Here is a 17,614-nt window from a genome sequence, read left to right as displayed (position 1 = left end):
TTATTCATAAATTGTTTTTATCCTAAACAGATTGCAATTCAGTTATGGTATTATTGCCCTGTTGAGATGGGGCCCCGCTTGAGGGAAAAGTGTGGATGTGATTTTCCCATATAGTCGAATGCCATACTCAAGTGGTATTTTTCAAAGGGTCAAACAAACCGTTTATTTATGGTGTTTTGATGATGACACGCATAGTAACGCCAATCTCATTGTGTAGCAACTCTTTAATCCTGTTGACTTTATGAGTTAGGGTTGAGGAGAGATGTGTTAGAACTTATTACTGAGATATCCCACACCGTGACGGGAACATACATCTCTCGACACGTGAAGAGAATAGCTCACCACTCTACAATGGTATTAATAGTTTATTTCCATGTGTAACCACAGGGCATTGTTATATGTCAGAGTGGCGTGGAGAAACTGGCGGTAACCAGAAACTCTTCTGATTCAGATCAGTATTCTTCTGATTCAGACAAAGCTCACGGAGGTGGTGTGTGTTGTGTTTGTGGTCTGGGCCGCATAGAAACAGACCACAATATAGTGAGCAACTCACAGGCTCTCAAACTACCCCTGTGACAAAAACACAGTGGCCCTGACTATGGAAACCAGCAGCGTGGGAGAGAGAAAAAGAGGGGGATGAGATAAGGGAAGAGGGCCGAGGGAGATAGGAGCTCTCTTCAGAGGAGCAGCTGAGTCATCTCCAAATCTTAGTGTTTATCCTAAAATTACGAGATGAGATGAGAAAGTGGGGCCCTTTAGTGAGAGGAAATATCTTAGTCAAGAGGGGCCGTTAGTGTTTTCTCACTGAAGAACATGTTTTGACTAGAGTGATAGAAAACAGCTTGGTGGGCCTGGAAATGTGGTAAATATGTATCTTAGAACAAAAATAATAATTTTGTTTGACTCACAAAAACAGCAAAGCAGCCCACGGCCGATTATGGTTGTTTTCCGCCACATTACAAACAGGGTGATTAGTGATTAACTGAAATAATTATGGTTGCTTAACTAACTGTCTGTTTCTACTCATCTCTCACCTCCTTTCTGAACTCACACTCTGTGCTCTGATGGTATGCATGACTCACTCTTCTGTGTGTGTGTGTGTGTGTGTGTGTGTGTGTGTGTGTGTGTGTGTGTGTGTTAATGCCTTGAACGGAATATGAGGAATGGTATGGTATGGTATACCATTCCCAATTCCATTCCATGAATTACAATGAGCCCGTCTTACGATTTCTACCTCCACCAACAGGTTAGTGTGTGTAGTATGAACAGAGAAACACCTTAAAACCTCACCTTACTCCATGACTCCAGGCACCCTCACACTCATCCCACACACAAACCTAAGGCCTGTCTCAGAGCACCGGGGCTCCACTCTTTGATCCGACCACAGAAAGGAAGGGGAGATTAGGTCTGGGAGATCCTCAGATGACTGGAGACGTCTCACGTTGATGTCATTGTTGATCCTGCCTCAGTGTTTTTCCTCCCAACCCTATAAGACATCAGTGGAACTGGCAATGGATTTCCTATTGTAGGAATGAATGTTTCACCAGAGAGATGTGGTTTGGAGATGAACGAAACACGGGAGGTCATCCAAAACTCCCAACTTACAGAACATGCCTCGCATCTCTAGTCTCAGCCTCCCTCTCCTCCCCACTGTTCACATGGTTTATAACAAGGGAGCGGACTGTTTATAACACTTGTCACAATCAGTCATAATAGCCTACGTCAGGTTATGACAAGGGACACAATAGAGCCGTGAGATGGAGCGCAAACGGAAAACAGAGTTCGAGTAAATTGCCAACATCAATCTCTATGTCGGGACACTAGAAGCTGTCGGTCGGCAAGGGAAGAAGGGAGGGGTGAAGGGGAGGAGAAAAGCAGAGGAGAAAATTGGAGGATGAAAAAGAGGATGTAGTGGAAGGTTCCTGGAAAGCAGTGACAGACTGCGTGTTTGGGTCCTGATGACAGGCTGTAAGTTCACAGGGGGGCAGATTGATGTGGGTTCACACAGTGTTTTAACAAGGAAATGTAATGGGTTGGGAACCACTGATGGGAGATTGCTGTGTGTGTGCGTGTGAGCGTGACTGTCAGTGTATATGTGCGCACAGCATGAGTGTGTGTGCGTGTGTGCATGAGTGTGCATGAGTGTGCATGAATGTGCATGAGTGCGTGCGCATGCATGACTCAAGTTTTCTGTGTGTGTCTGGGTGTGTGTGTGTGTGTGTGTGTGTGTGTGTGTGTGTGTGTGTGTGTATATACCTTCAGGTCTCATACATGCATACATGCTAGGACAAATGTTTAAGTGCATACTGTACATGTTTGTGTAATGGGTTAGAATCTCAATTGCCCTACTCCTCTGCTTGATGTCATCCCTGGCCATGCCACAGTTGATCAACAAACCTGCTTTCACTATCAGGGTTTGTTGAGAGGACAGGCCTTCCCCTGATAATGTCTGCCATCATGAAGTGACTCCTCCTTGTGCGTGTTGGCATGGGCTGTCACTCTGAAACCCTAGGAGCAACATTAATACTGTGAGGATAATTAGTAAACAAATAGTGAATGTGATTCCCTACCATGCTAGCGTCTCCCACCATTTAACTGTATTCCCCCATAAACCATTAGTGTCTACTGCTCTAATACTCTGCTGCATGTGTTCACCCCAACTCACCCACTCATGAACCCACACATAAAGCGAAAAATATGCCTAATAAATCGGAATAACACGACTAAGATGACTAAATCTCCTTTTCAAATGTGTAGTTTTGATAAAACCACAAACTGCTCTGATTTGATGTAAGATGGAGGGAGTGGGGGGTCGTGTAAACATCATAGTTGCTATGGAGGTTGCTATGTAATAAGCCAGGAGACAAGGGGCAGAGGCACCACAGTCCAGAATAGACAGCTTGTGTGTGTGTGTGTGTGTGTGTGTGTGTGTGTGTGTGTGTGTGTGTGTGTGTGTGTGTGTGTGTGTGTGATGGCAGACTAAGGATGACCTTCTTGCCACAAAGGATGTGGGAGTGAGGGGAGAGACAATGCACTACTTTGCATGTTGTGAGATTTAATTCTACCAGGCAAAGATAATTCTGCCTCTAATTCAGATAAAAAACAATGAATAAACTCTGGGCAGGCATATCAATCAAGTGTCTAGTACACAGAGCTGTTTCCATGCTGAGAACTTCTCTCAGAAGAAATCCTGAAATTACACATATTTTTCGAATCACAGACAAAATGAAGCAATAACAATTGAGGCAAATGTCACAAAAGGATACTGACAAAACAGCTAATTCCAATTCTTATGTTGAGACATTCTAATTTAAAATCTTTGCCCACTTGTAAGTTTCAAAATAACTTGAATCCAGTTAAATCATGCTGGTTACTTTGAAACTGAAATAGCCATGAGAAGACAAGACTCAGCGGACCCTTCTCACTGTGACTCAACAGTCTGACACACTCACAGCGCACTCCAGGTTCTGCCAGAGCCCTAACCTCTGACCTTTGACCTCTGATCCCTCACCTCTGACTGTGCCTGATGGCATTCATTGGAGTGAATGACCAATGATTCTTTGGACTATGTTTGTCCTGTATCTCTACCTATTGGTCATGTGTGTATTGTTTTACTACTGTATGTATTTATTGCACTACTAATTAGAATAGAAAGTTATAGAAAGTTATTCGGCAAAAAATAAAGTTCTATTCTATTCTAGAATATCATCAGATATCATCAGAGCTGATGAATGAGTACAAGGGCTACTGTTTCTCAGTCTAATTCTTGAGGTTAGGGTCAAGATGAAAGGCATAGGTTAAGCATGGTCAAATAGTGCCTCACATGGGTCTGTTGTGCTCAGGGAGAGGGCCTGCCAGTGGTCTCTCCCCTGCAGCTGCAGGGGTTTGGCTCAGTGTCATCCTCTGAAGGAGCGTTGGGTTCTGCCCCCTGGCAGGGCTCAGAACAGCTCACATGGCAAAACACAGAGGACATGATTACCACCCAAACACACATCCACACACTCACACCAACACATTCTAACCTGAAAATCACCCAAAACTAAATACAAGCCACACACACACACAGACTCACACACACACACAAACACACACAGTAACCTGAATACCACCCAAACCTTCCCTCCGCTCCTCTCTGCCACAGGCCCGTTCTCCTGAGCTCAGAGGGACATAGCTGAGGGCACAGGAAACCCACAGCTAAACATGGGTTCTCACGGTGTAGTAACGACCCCTGACTGAGAGAGGAGCACTTACAGGACCACATCTAGTGTGAAAGCCAAGACCAGGGCAGCCAGGTTCAAGAGGTCATCGAGGGTATGTCTAAGTTCAAAAGGTTATGGAGGAGGTTTAAGTCCTGTGTTTACATCTCTGATGCAAGTGATCAGCGAATGGAAGCTGGTCTGCAAAGTATGGTGAAAGCGAGAAATGAAATGAAATAAAGTACTACTACACATAACCAAAATCATGTGTGTGGTTTTATGAAGTCAAAAGCCCATAATGATGGTGTATTAAATGATTCTAGCGCCATGAGGTTTGATGGTTTAGGGGGAGAGACGTATAAAAGCCAACTTTCTCCCATGAACTCCTCTGGCACCCAGAGATTTTCTTGGATTTCGCAAACTCACCAACCTACTCCCCTCTACCCCACTGCCCCCCCTCAACCTATCCCCCCCCCCCCCCCCTCCATTGTCACTGCTTCTGCCTAAAATAACCATTATTTCAAAGAGGGGTTTTTCTGCTGGGTTTTCAAATACTATGCTGTTGTTTCTTTTGCTGTCACTCGGAAAACAGAAGACAGAGGGGGACCACTGCTCTGTTTAGACCGTGTAATACCAATGCTGAATGACCACTGGGCTGTGTGGACCCATACTGAATGAGCTGACACAGCGGAGAGGTCACACTTCACTGTCTCTGATAGGCTACTGTTAGGTTCAACATACTGTACAAGACCTCCCTATCAGCTGATTGCTCAACCAGGCAGGGTGTCTAGTCCAGACACACCTGAGATGATTGACATTTTACCCTCTCCTCACCTTAAGGCGTGGGCGGTATGTCAGGGTGAGGAGGTCAGATCTGTTTGTTGTTGTGTGCCGACTATGATGCAGTGACAGCTCTAATTTGTGATTTTAATTGTATGTACACGTTTACATCTGATGAGGTGAGGACAAGGTGACTGAGGTCCTCAATCATTCCCACCCCACACATAGGCTACACACAGGCGCATGCACACACACACACACACACACACACACACACACACACACACAATGTGTTTCAATGATGTGATGAATCACCAAAGAAATCATTTGGGTTGGGACTGCTTTTTGTAATTAGCAAGATTTTCTGGGATAATTTCCAGGGTTTTGACAGAGTAGAGGAACAGCATCGTGAAATGGAGTGTCTTCATTAAAACTGTTTTATAGAGGCTGTTCTTTGTCAGTAGGCCTACGCTAGTAATGCATTATCAATGTGCTTGCAAAGAAGAGCACAGTTTAGAAAGAAACAGCCCAAATCACGAGCTTAGAGTGATAATAATGCGTTATAACAAAATTCTGTGTCAAACAAACTTCGCTTAGATACGCTAATTATTATATCAGCACGAGGTATGAACATACAGTGAACGACGAACACGTGACTGTTCTTTTTGCTGGAAGGGTTTTGGAGCGCCACGCTAAAGGGCCCGGTCTAGTTTTACCTGTACGGTTATGTGTCTATCTGTCCCGCTGCATGAGAAAACATAGCCTACACGAAAGATCACTTTCGTCTGATTGGCTGTCTCTCTACAAAGGAGCCGAACTCTTTCAGCCCACCCACTGTTTATAGGACTCCTCGGTCAAAACGTCCTTCCTTCCACTGAGGAGAGGATCTACACCGAGAGAGCACTTACCATGGCAGCTAATGATTACCGGGGTTACCTGCGGAACACGGCCGACATGGAGGGAGGTCAACCACGCTTTCACCCAGCGCAGAGCTCGGAACCCACTTACCGACCGCTTATATTCGGAACACTCGCTATTATGGGATTGCTTCAGGTTGCATCGAGTGTGGCGATCTTGCTACACTTGACAGGTTATCTCCAAGAGGTAAGACGCATTGGAGCAGCGCACTAAGTATTTGTGAACTATATGCGACACACTTGCGACATAGCCTACTATAAGTGCATGTTAGCATTTTAACTTTAAATTGGTGATTGGCTGCTTTTAGCTTGCTTACACACAATGTTCAATGTTCAAAATGACTATAAAAGATCTCCAACATGTTGCGCAATTCTGAAAAGTCGTTGGCTCTTATACAAAGTTAAAATAGAATCAAAGGTGCATTGCTTGTGGTATAAGTAGTGCATAGTTTCCTGGAAAACATCACACGTATATTGCAGCACAATGCCCTCAGGTTGGAAGCTTGCAGGTTTGCGGATACAGTTTGGGTAGGCTATGCCACTTCTAGAAACTTGCGGCTGATGTGTGCGCGAGACGAGGTTACTTTAACCTTTTAAGAATCGCAACGGCACTGCTTGTGAACTTGTCCCCGATAGTAAAATGTGCTGTCAGCGCGCGCTTTGTTTCTCTCACTTTAGATCGTACTTTGCTGATTACATTTTCCGCAGACATTAGAGAATTGCGTTAACAGTTATTTCAGCAAGACCATATTTTCTATATATGCAAAACTTATCTTTTGCATTCCTCAATGTTCACAATAATACATCTCAATCAAAGCTGAGCCAAATGGGAGTACTGTAAATAAGCCTGTCATGCAAGGCGTCTGTTTATAAAATACAGATGTCTTTACTTATGCATGCAGTTGTTTTGCTTTTTGTTTAGTTTGGGATATTTGTTGTCTTCTCTTTTCTTTCTCTCTGACCTTTGAGAGTAAACAGAGATCTGTCCTCTACAATTTATGGTACCGTTTTAGGAGGTGGGCTAGAACTCCTAGTTTAGCGAAGAGAGACACCCACCAAGAATCTCTCTGATGTTTACTGTAGTTTAATTTCCCCAGATCTTAGGTTCTCTAGTCTCTAGATCACCAGAGAGATTTTTTTTTTTTTTTTTTTTTTTTTAAAACCCATCACTGATATGTATCAGTTTATGTGCTTCATTGCTTGTCAGGCTTGTCATTTATTGTGTAACCTTATCACCATGTACACATATGCAATATTGTAATGACATTTTTTTTTACATTCTGTCACGGTGGTTTTTGTTGAATTATGGTGGTTTCAGAAAACATTTCAGTTCCGTTAAGATGCACTTTTGAGCATTAAGGTGTAATGAAGTCCAGCTTTCGAGAGAGAGAGAGAGAGAGAGTGTGTGTGTATGTGTATGTGTATGTGTGTGTGAGCCACTGCAGTATAATGTTAGTTTCGTTGGACCGTCTTTGGCATAAACAGAGTGGTGTGTGTCGGGAGCTTGTTAAATCCTGGACTCAAGCCCAAGTGGGAAATAGGAGAGAGTGAGGGGTAGAGGAGGAGTAGAGAGAGATGGACAGAAAGAGAGAAAATGATGGAGGATAGGAGACAGGGAGAGAAGGATATAGAGAGAGATGGCTGGCATGAGGGGCCAGATTGTGTTCAGAAACTGATGCAGAGTGAAAATCCTCAGAGCCACCAAAACTCTTATTAATACCCTCCATTCAGTATGACCGACTGTGCTCTTAGGCTTTGTCTGATTGGGCTGAATTAGATTTCCACTCAGCAAAGGGAAAAAGAGCCAGTGAGCTGTGCTGTGAATAAATGCTCTGCCCGATGACAGCTCCATATGGTACTACTTTGGATTGAGTCATGATTCTGTAGGGCCCAGATATTGGCAGTGCACCAGCATCTCCCCTGAGCACCTGTAGAAGTTAATGGAGACAGTAAAGAGAACAGGAATCTACACAGCACCATGTTTCAGGATTGTGCTGGTACAGGGGAATTTCTAAACTCTGCTCTGATTCTGAGCTGAGCTAAGGACCCAGTGTGTGGTGGACATCTGGCCCTAGGAAATGGAATATATGGCATACTGACAGGAGAGGAGACGAGAGGTCTGAGGGCTGCAGTGTTGGTAGATACAAGATAGCCATGCTCGAAAGAACTATAGTGGCAGAAATGGGGAGATCTGCTGGCTTTCTTTCCCCCTTTTGAACTCATAGTGCTCGAGGTCTGGGTCTTGGTCATCTAGGTCTGAATCAGATGCGGGTTGAAAGGAAGGAAGGGCAGGAATGAAATGCAGAAAAGAATTTGAGTTTGACTTGTGATCTTACTGGTAGATGAAGTCTCACACGCCACACCTGTCACTAAACTATGTTTACTCAACTGTTTCCTCATTAGGAAAGGTATTGGAAATATCTACCTCTCTTACACCCATGCTCTTGTTCTTGTTTCCAGGTAGACCTCTCCTCAGCCTCGAGGCAGCCAATAGAGGTGAGTTGATCCCTGTGTGACCCCTAACAACACAGTAACCTGACCTCTCATTGGGGCACATTCACATTCATGTCCACTGTGCTTTCTGTGACGGTGCAATGAATATGTATATTATTGTTATGTTTAGAAAGGGTCAGTGGCATTGACTATGTGATTGAATTGACTGTATACACAGATTTGTCCTGTTTAGTCAATCACATCTAGATATATAGATCATTTAAGCACAGGGAAACAATGGGGAAACTACCCCACCCGTAGTTTCATTGTGCAATGGCAAAAGGGAAAAGGCTTATAACCAATAAATCACACCTGGCAAGGAAAGAATTGGCATTCTAAGGATGTTTTGAGGCATGGCATTTCCTCCTTTGAGTGGTAACCAGCAAGCATCAGTTTTGGCTTCAAAAGGTGCATGTTACATTAAAACATTAAAAGCATATTTTAACTTTTTAATAACCCCAAAACAAGATTACTCATTCTGTTCCCATGGTTTTGTCAGTTAGTCTGAGTTGAGTAGGTAGAGGTTACAGTAGGTAGCCTTTAACCGCTAATACAGGGTCAGGTGTCTTTAATCCTTAAAAATTCAGGTTAGGATTGGTGGTAATGTGATCCTGGTAATGGTAATCTGATCCTAGATCTGTTGTTAGGGTCCTAATAGGCCTGCAAATCACCAGTATCCAATAGTGTCCAATATGCAAACCTCCCATACATATAAACACTGCCACACTGGTCTCAGGTCAGTTTGGCCTTACCAACTGGTGGTTGTTGAGTCAGGCAGGCTGAGCTAATCCTACACCTGCACTAGTAGGGGCTATTTTGCAACCAGTGAAATTACACTCACTGAGCTCTTTATTAGGAACACATGTACACCTTCTCATGGTGGAGGTGGTGTAATGGTGTGGGGAATGTTTTCTTGCCACACTTTGGGCTCGTTAATACCAATCATCGCTTGAATGCCACAACCTATTTAAGTATTGTTGCTGACCATGTGCATCCCTTCATAGCCACAATTTATCCATCTTGTAATGGCTACTTCCAGCATGACAAGGCACCATGTCACAAAGCAAAAGTCGTCTCAAATTGGTTTCATGAACATGACAATGAGTTCAGTGTTCTTCAGTGGCCTTCCCAGTCACCAGATCGGAATCCAATAGAACGCTGTTGGGATGTGGTAGTACGGGAAGTGTTGCCTTGATGGGAAATGTCAGTTCTACTTAATCTATAGAGTATCTTGGAACTGCTCAGACCAGATTTGTAGGTGGTAAAACTCGATACTGTAGCTGGTTTACATTGGGTATTTGAGGAGATGGTCACGTGTGTTGGCAAGTCAGAGGTAGAAAGTTCAAGACTCGGTTGGAGCAACTTGAAATACGGGGCTACTGTTTTGACATCTGACATCTGTTTCATGTACAGTACAGTGCCTAATGCACCCATTAACTCCTCCCTCTTTAAGATGATGTCACTGTTTGACCTAGACAGGTGCCAGGTGTCCTTAGTAACCTTCGTTTATCAGTAACAGTGGCATAGCGGAGTGGTCATGGCACCCTTGTTGAGGTCTGACAGGGGTTTTTCAGTAATCCCTATTTGGAAGGTTCTGCCATTTTCTTGGCACAGGTTTCCTCCTACACAAGCAAAATCTTTCCAGGAAGTGAAAAAGGATTGCTTCGCTTTGCTGTGTTTAGTTTTCCATAATTGTATAATTTCTTTGAAATTATGGATTTGTATTTGCCCCCATTGCCCCAGAGGAGTACTTGTACAAACCACCCAGTCTGTCTGGGATAGAGGAGCCTATTGTGTCGTCAGCCCTGGGATGTTTCTCATGGCGGCGTCTAAACCGTGCTCCCAGCTTTATGAGGTGTCAGGGTGACAGGTCCGCTTGGCTCTGCATCTGTTGTGATAGAGTCTGCCCTGGGACCAGTGAGTGGGTTTGTTAGAGAGCAGGCATTACTTAGACCTGTCACGTCTCCTGTTTTGCTTTGTTAAGTGCTCTTTGATGTAAGGCAGGATGGGCAGGACTCGGCCTACTCTGGTCTGGCTGCTCTGGTTGTGTGGTCAGCCCAATGTCAGGAGGGCTCACAAAACACAGGATACTTCAAACTCAGTGAATTGGAACGAGTGACTCATGTTTTCACTTGCTATTGGTCTGCAGCCTCTTGGACAGTGTGTGAAGTGTACGACCAACTGTGTTAAAAGGTAATAGACAAAGTCCAAAACCCTTTAAGAACTGTCTACTGCCAGGGATGACATGCAACCCTGATGTGTGCACGCTTTTGCTCCAACCCAGAAATCCTCCCTCTCTGATCAGGGACTGATGGCCAATCATTCAATCAGTGAATCCATCAATCAACTACCAGGGAGAAAAGGAAACCAGTAGTAGGTTTTCTTCAGAACACACAGCCTGGGTTACAGCATCCCTGTAGTGGGTCATGCTGCAGTAGGACAGTATCTACCCCAGCTGCTCTCTAGCTTATGCAATTCCTTCTTTCTGGAAAGAGTGTCTCACCACAAATCAAGGATAGAGCCCACAATGTTGGGCCAAGTGGGAGCATGTTCTTGAGCTCTCCTTAGCTTTGGCCAGGTTTGTTTACCCCGTCTAATTTCGAACCACTTTTCTATAAACATGTTTGCACAGCAAATTGTTTTTGGAAGACAGACAGTACTAATCTTGGGTGGAGAGCTGTGTAATTCTGTCTGCTTCTATTTTGTGAGTATACTGTATATAGTATGCTTAATATTAGTGCTACACAGGTGTAATACCGGTGTCCAAACCATATTCATGCTCTTGGTGTGATTATTCCAGGGCAATTTAGATGCAGTTTTTATGTGGAGGCGTTGTCTATGGTTTTGTGGCAATTTAAGAATGTCTTCCATTTCAACAGTGCTCATGTCAACACTTCCATTTTATTTCTTGGCTCAGGTTGGAGGTGAGGTGGAATGTCAGGCATACCTGAGATGATCAAAACCGAGGAAATTACATAGTTATGATAAAAAACAAGTTGAAACATCTACAGGATGCTGCTGCATTCTCGAACAAGTACTCCCATCAATAGAATTCAGTCAGAACCAGTTCTGTGCGTAGAGGTACGGTAACTGTTTACCAGCTTGGAGACTGTGTTTTCCCTCTATGTGCTCTATCTTGTCTCCAGAGACTGTATAGCTCCATGAGGATACATTTGTCATCACTCTTTGAATAGAAACAATCACTCTGGGCTGAATTCGAGCAGAGCAACCATGCCAAGAAAGTGAAAAGCACAATGCTTAGGTAACACTTTCCAGGAAGTTTCAGAGCGAGATCTTGACCATAATTGCTGTTGTTAAGAGCTAAGAGACTAGGATCCATGCCAGTGAGGACTACTGTGAGAAATGTATGGGAAATAGTAAACACACACACACACACACACACACACACACACACACACACACATACACGAGCATTAATTATGATTGAAGTGACAACTGAATGAGCGATTGTAAAACACGTGGCAACAACCTAACTTGAGTTAACAATCAATCATGTACAGATCATGCAATGATTTTTGGGCATTTACGCACCACCGACTTAGTTTGAGCTTTCAAGACCAGTGAGTCAACCAAAACGTCACCTGAATATAGAATCCTCCACTGAGGATGATTAAACTGTATGTTCAATGTTGAACAAAGAATGTGAAACAACCAAGTTGGTTGGTTTATTTTAATAGGGTCATATACAAACACAATGACATATTGATAGATATGGTACCTCTGTGTAAAGCATAAACTAGTCTACATTCATCACAATGTCTGACTGTTCCACCTTCTGACACAGGAAGTGCAGACTGAACCGATCATTAACGCACTGAAGGATCCGAGGAAAAGACGATGCAAGACTCTGAAGGAAGGACTTCCAGCAGCTCATCTACCAATCAGAGCGCCAGTCGACTACGTCAAGAGTAAGCCCATAGCAATGAGAATGAAAGCTTACCAATAAACCACTACTGCACTTAATATTAGGCGAACATTACAGTTAGACTACCACTGATTTTGTTTTAAGAACAAAATAATGTGTGTTTGGTTGTGTGTGTGTGTGTGTGTGTGTGTGTGTGCGTGCATGTGTGTGTGCGTGCGTGCGTCTGTCTATCTGTCTGACCTGCTCTTGTTGCCTTGGTTCCAGGAGGGGAGCAGAGGGTGACTATGATCCACTGGGACGAGGCTCAGGGCCACCTGAAGAAGATGGACTACCACGATGGACGCCTCCTAGTGAAGGAAGCAGGGTTCTACTATGTTTACGCCCAAACCTGCTTCCGCTTCTACAACATCTCAGAGCAGGAAGCAGCCGTGCCTTTGGACCTCCTGAGAAACGTCCAGCTCATCCAGTACATCTACCATGAGAAACACACCTCGCTGCCCATCACGTCTGTGCTGCTTATGAAGACGGGCAGCACCATGCGCTGGGAAGACAGCCAGCACCATACACATTACAACATGTACTGTGCCCAGCAGGGAAGAGGCGTGGAGCTACGGCATGGTGATGGGCTGTATGTGAACGTGTCCAATGCCTGGATGGTGGACCAGGAGCGAGAAGATACGTACTTTGGGGCGATAAAATTGAGCAATTGAAATTGAACACAAGAGGAAGGGGGGATGTGCTACTGAACGTTTTATACCTTACTGCCAAAGAACCACTGAGCGAGCACTTGTTATATGTAAGATTACTGAATTGTTTTTTATTTGAGTTGTCTAGAATGATGAAAATATATGTGTTGTATATTATTGCTCTATGTTGCTCTTCATCAGCCTTTGAGTGTTTTATGAAAAAACTATTAGGGTTAGTAGTCATTAATGTGAGGTGTAAGGAATACCTCAGGCACTCACAAGTCCCATAGACATTAGGCAAGGTTTAACCATGTCTCTCATAGACCAGAACTGCACTGGATGCTTTGTAGTACGGCATTTCTATTAATTTGATCATCCACATTAGATTGTATTGTGTAACTTTGTGATGTGTGCCATTCCAGAGAGCACGTTTGAAAATGTTTTTAGTCATACTATATGTTTTATATGAATTACTCATCGTTGACTCTGCATCTGATTTGGCTGCATCCAGTTGTAGTGTCTAACATACAAATCTCCATGATAAACTCTTGCCAGAACAGCATTGCACAATAAGTTCCATGTTTTGACTTAATGGCACAAAGTCATTATTTATTTCCAGTTCTTCCCCTGATAGTTTACCAAATGTTGTCATCATATTGGAAAGCACAGATGTTGAGTAATGTTTTCACCATTGAACTCTTTTTTTTCACCATTGAAATCTGTCTCTCTTGGGAAATGGTTAAGTGGATTGAGGATAGAGGATGAGAAGGCGTTTATTCAGTAGTAAACACACCAAGACCGTCTGTTCTGTAGTGTTCAACAACACACAGAGGGAGAGACAATACTTAACACACTGTAATACAGGCATTATATGGTGTGTTAAGTGTATGTCAGAATATTATAAGGGGGATGTAGGTAATTACCCTGTGCCAGGCCTTTAAGTACATTGTGAATATTTACAGTGATTTTTATATATCACTGTTTGTTCTGTTTTCTGGGAAAATACTAAAAGGTGAGCTCAGAAGTCTGAAGTGCTCCGTATCTGCATGTGCTTTCTACCTTATTACATGGTAATTACATTAGGCCCTATTCCACTGTTAATTACTCTGGATTAGAGTTAGTACTAAAATGTGTGGTTCAAAAGTATATTACATTTTTTTATTAGTTTTCCCAAATAGCACAGTATTGTACCCTCCTTGCCCTGTCCTTGTTAGTTAGCTCATAGATGAAATAATAATACACAAAGCAAGTGATCAAAAATGCAAACCACAGATAGCTGGACTGTCTGAAAGTAGGTGACAAGAACAGAGATTCTTTTCTTATGAAACTAGTGGAACCAAATTGACTTTGGTCCATCATTAATTTAAAGTTCCTTTTTCATTTTACTCTTCAAGGAGGAAAATGGAAATATGCACTAAATGTATTTATTTATTAGAAATAAAAATGCAGAGATGGATCATTGGTAAAATGATCTGTCTGCTGTAAAATCATGTATATTTTATGTTGGTATTACAGTAGGCAGCACTTAGATAATTAGTAGATGCGCTTTTTTGTTAAAACACAGGGGCTCAATGTTCAATTATGTATTTATGTGTCTTTGTTCTGACAAGTCTGTGTGCACTTGCCTAGCCAAAGCAGAATATACTGTCCATCATAAGATTGTACCGAAAGTAAAAAAAAATCTCTTTTTTTTTTAATTCAATGTTTATTTATGTCAGTTTTACTAATAAAATAATTACTTTTCTAAACAGGTTTTATGTTTTGTTCATTCTTTCTTAAATTGCAGATAAGTTCAATGTTGTTACGGTCAGAGCTAAAGAACTCAAGCGCAGGATACAGAGTCAGGACACGTATATAAAGGAACCAGGTTTTAATGAAGGAATAGGGGGGAACAGAATGGCAGGGTAGAATGACAAGCAAAACAGGGTGGCAGGGTAGGTAGACTGGGCAGGTAGACAGGCAGACAGGGCAGCTAGGCAGGGTAGGCAGGCGGGCGGGCAGGCAGGGTAGGCAGGCGGGCGGGCAGGCAGGCTGGCAGGCAGGTAGGCAGGCAGGCAGAAACCAGGAAGTGGCACTGTAGAACAGAGAGAGCACGGTTAGACAAATACTAGGCACAGAACAGCTACTGGGAAATAAACGCTACTAAGGTCCGGGTCCAGGATCTGGGAGCGAGGAATCCACGAATGCTCCTGGGTACCGTAACCTTCCCAGTCCACCAAATATGGAAATCCACGACCCCGGCAGTGCACGTCCAGCAGCTGCTGGACAGTGTAGGCAGGGTGGTCGTCTATCATCCGGGGAGGAGGGGGAACAGGCACTGGGGGGGACAGAGGGCTGGAGGAGACAGGCTTGATCAGGGACACATGAAAGGTGGGGTGAACACGAAGGGAGGCTGGGAGTTTAAGGCGGTCAGCACAGGGGCTGAGGACAGACTCAATCTCATATGAACCAACAAAATGGGGAGCCAGTTTCTTAGATTCCATCTTAAGGGGCAGATCCCCAGTGAGGAGCCATACCTTTTGCCCAGGGGAGTAAGCGGGTGCCGGGGTGCGGTGGCGGTTAACCTGATTCTGGGACCGTGTGGATCCTCCGGCTGCACCTACCCCCGAGGCATCCACCTCCACGATGAACTGCAGGGCTGAATCGGGTTGGACGAGGACCGGGGCGGAGACGAAATGCACTTCTCTATCGCCTCACATTCAGGTCGGGAGAGGTTGTACAGTCGACCACTGGGGAGAGAGGCACCAGGCAGGAGGTCTATGGCACAGTCATAAGGGCGGTGAGGCGACAGGGACAAGGCAAGATGTTTGCTAAACACAGGGCGAGGTCGTGGTAATCCTGCAGGACAGAGAATAGATCGATAGACTCCAGCAGGAGCGATGGGTCAGAGATAGTGGGTGCAGGGGCCGAGAGCAAACAGTGAGAATGACAAATTGCTCCAGGAACTAACCTTACCCGAGGTCCAGTCCATCTGCGGGTTGTGGGTTTGCAGCCAGGGGAAACCGAGCACCAAAGGGGAGTGGGGGCAGTCAAGAATGTGAAGACTGATCATGTCCTGGTGATTACCTGACAGTAAAAGTATTACCGGAACTGTTCTGTACTGAGGGCGTGACAAATGTCAGAGGATGTGAAAAAACATCATATAGAGTTACTAGCCCTGGAGTCATTACCACCATGGTCATACAGTGTCACCAGCCATGGAGTCATTACCGCCATGTATATATAGAGTAACGCTAAGAACAGCTTCTCTGTCATTATAACCACGGTCATAAGGTGTAATCCTCCCATATCCTCTAAATCATTACAACCACGGTCAAACAGTACAGTACAGTACAACCGCTCACTGGCAGTTGTAGTTCTGCTAAGTCAGTGTAGATATCTAGACCTCAGGGGGACCTGAGGAATAAACAGAAACAGATTGAACGCTAACTCATTATATGGGTGTACAGGATATGTGACCAAACCAATCAGCGATCAGTGTGACGTTCATTCTATGGGTCTGCACTAAGAGAGGGGTTTAATTTAGAAGGAGAGCAACTTGAGCCAGACAATCCCTCTATTGTGTGTTTCTGTGTTTTCACAAGCATATGGTCGGAGGATGGTTGGCGTTCACACGTCTGTTTTGGAGGGAGACCTCACATGGTTTCCAGCGCGTTGCTCAACAGTGCCCTGGGTTGGAGATGCAGTGGTTTGTAACGGAACACTCAAGTGAGGTACATATGGAGTTGATCAGTTCTTGAATTTCGACATTGCTTTCAGACAGTGATCTGATTTCTAGGATTACGTATTCCCATTCCCCTCCAAAAAGGTCCTTTTGCTGCTGTCTCTTTCATAGATATCTTGGATAGGAAGCATCAGTTATAATGTGAGGTTGGTTTCTGTAGACAAAATGTTGTACTGTAAGAAAAGGTATTTTGGCACAAAAAGAGACTGGTGCAGAAATGGTTTAATCCGTTGAGATTTACATATACTTCACGAACAATGCTCACTACATTTCACAATGTTTGGAACTACATTCAGCCTTCTACTCTCTCAAAATGTGCATTTCACAAGGCTCTTGCATTTGAAACTTAAATAGCCTAAGTATACAGAGTCGACTTCCGCAGTTGGTCATTCTTTTGAAGTGACTTGATTTCTCAATAGTTGGCACTGAGAAAAACCATTAGAATGTGTTGTGTCAGTAAACATAGTGTCAGGCTTGGCCAATTGCAAATGCACACACACACACACACACACACACACACACACACACACACACACACACACACACACACACATACTACACTACACTACACTACACTCACTCACCATGGTACATAAAAGAGCCCTATTTGGCAGAGTCAGAGAATTTACCGGCTTACTTTATTGTTCACATGTGTATAAACACAAAGCGCTACAGTAATGAAAGGCAATTGCCCAAACCAAGACATGTCAATGTTAGTATGGAATTCAACCTACACTACAGGACATAAAATCTTTTATAGTCCCTCACCAGTAAGAAAGACCCATTATTGCTGATGTTGTATTTTCAAAATTCCAAACAGTGTCAGGGCATTGAATAATCCATGATAATCTGTTGACGACAGGTCATAAACATGTTTAACTAGACTAATGACTTATTGTACTTCTATTCCATATATATATATATATATATAT

At 43.7% G+C, this 17,614-nt stretch overlaps 1 protein-coding gene across 1 annotated transcript; it reads left to right on the top strand.

The window, feature by feature from the left end:
- The first annotated feature begins 5,858 nt into the window (after positions 1 to 5,858).
- tnfsf11 (TNF superfamily member 11) lies at positions 5,859 to 14,710 on the top strand. The gene is made up of 4 exons (XM_083681531.1): positions 5,859 to 6,080; positions 8,354 to 8,389; positions 12,192 to 12,315; positions 12,537 to 14,710. Exons 1-4 carry the CDS (start codon positions 5,886 to 5,888, stop codon positions 12,980 to 12,982), a joined length of 801 nt encoding a protein of 266 aa, XP_083537657.1. The 5' UTR covers positions 5,859 to 5,885; the 3' UTR covers positions 12,983 to 14,710.
- Positions 14,711 to 17,614: the final 2,904 nt, after the last annotated feature.

Source organism: Argentina silus (genome assembly GCF_951799395.1).
Source record: "Argentina silus genome assembly, chromosome: 12".
NCBI lineage: Eukaryota > Metazoa > Chordata > Actinopteri > Argentiniformes > Argentinidae > Argentina > Argentina silus.
This window is presented reverse-complemented; position numbering and strand designations above follow the sequence as displayed.

Coding starts and splice junctions, on each gene's coding strand:
- tnfsf11 (XM_083681531.1), top strand. CDS start 5,886: ATGGCAGCTAATGATTACCGGGGTTACCTGCGGAACACGGCCGACATG. Junction 6,081..8,353: donor TGACAGGTTATCTCCAAGAG/GTAAGACGCATT, acceptor TCTTGTTTCCAG/GTAGACCTCTCCTCAGCCTC. Junction 12,316..12,536: donor GCCAGTCGACTACGTCAAGA/GTAAGCCCATAG, acceptor CCTTGGTTCCAG/GAGGGGAGCAGAGGGTGACT.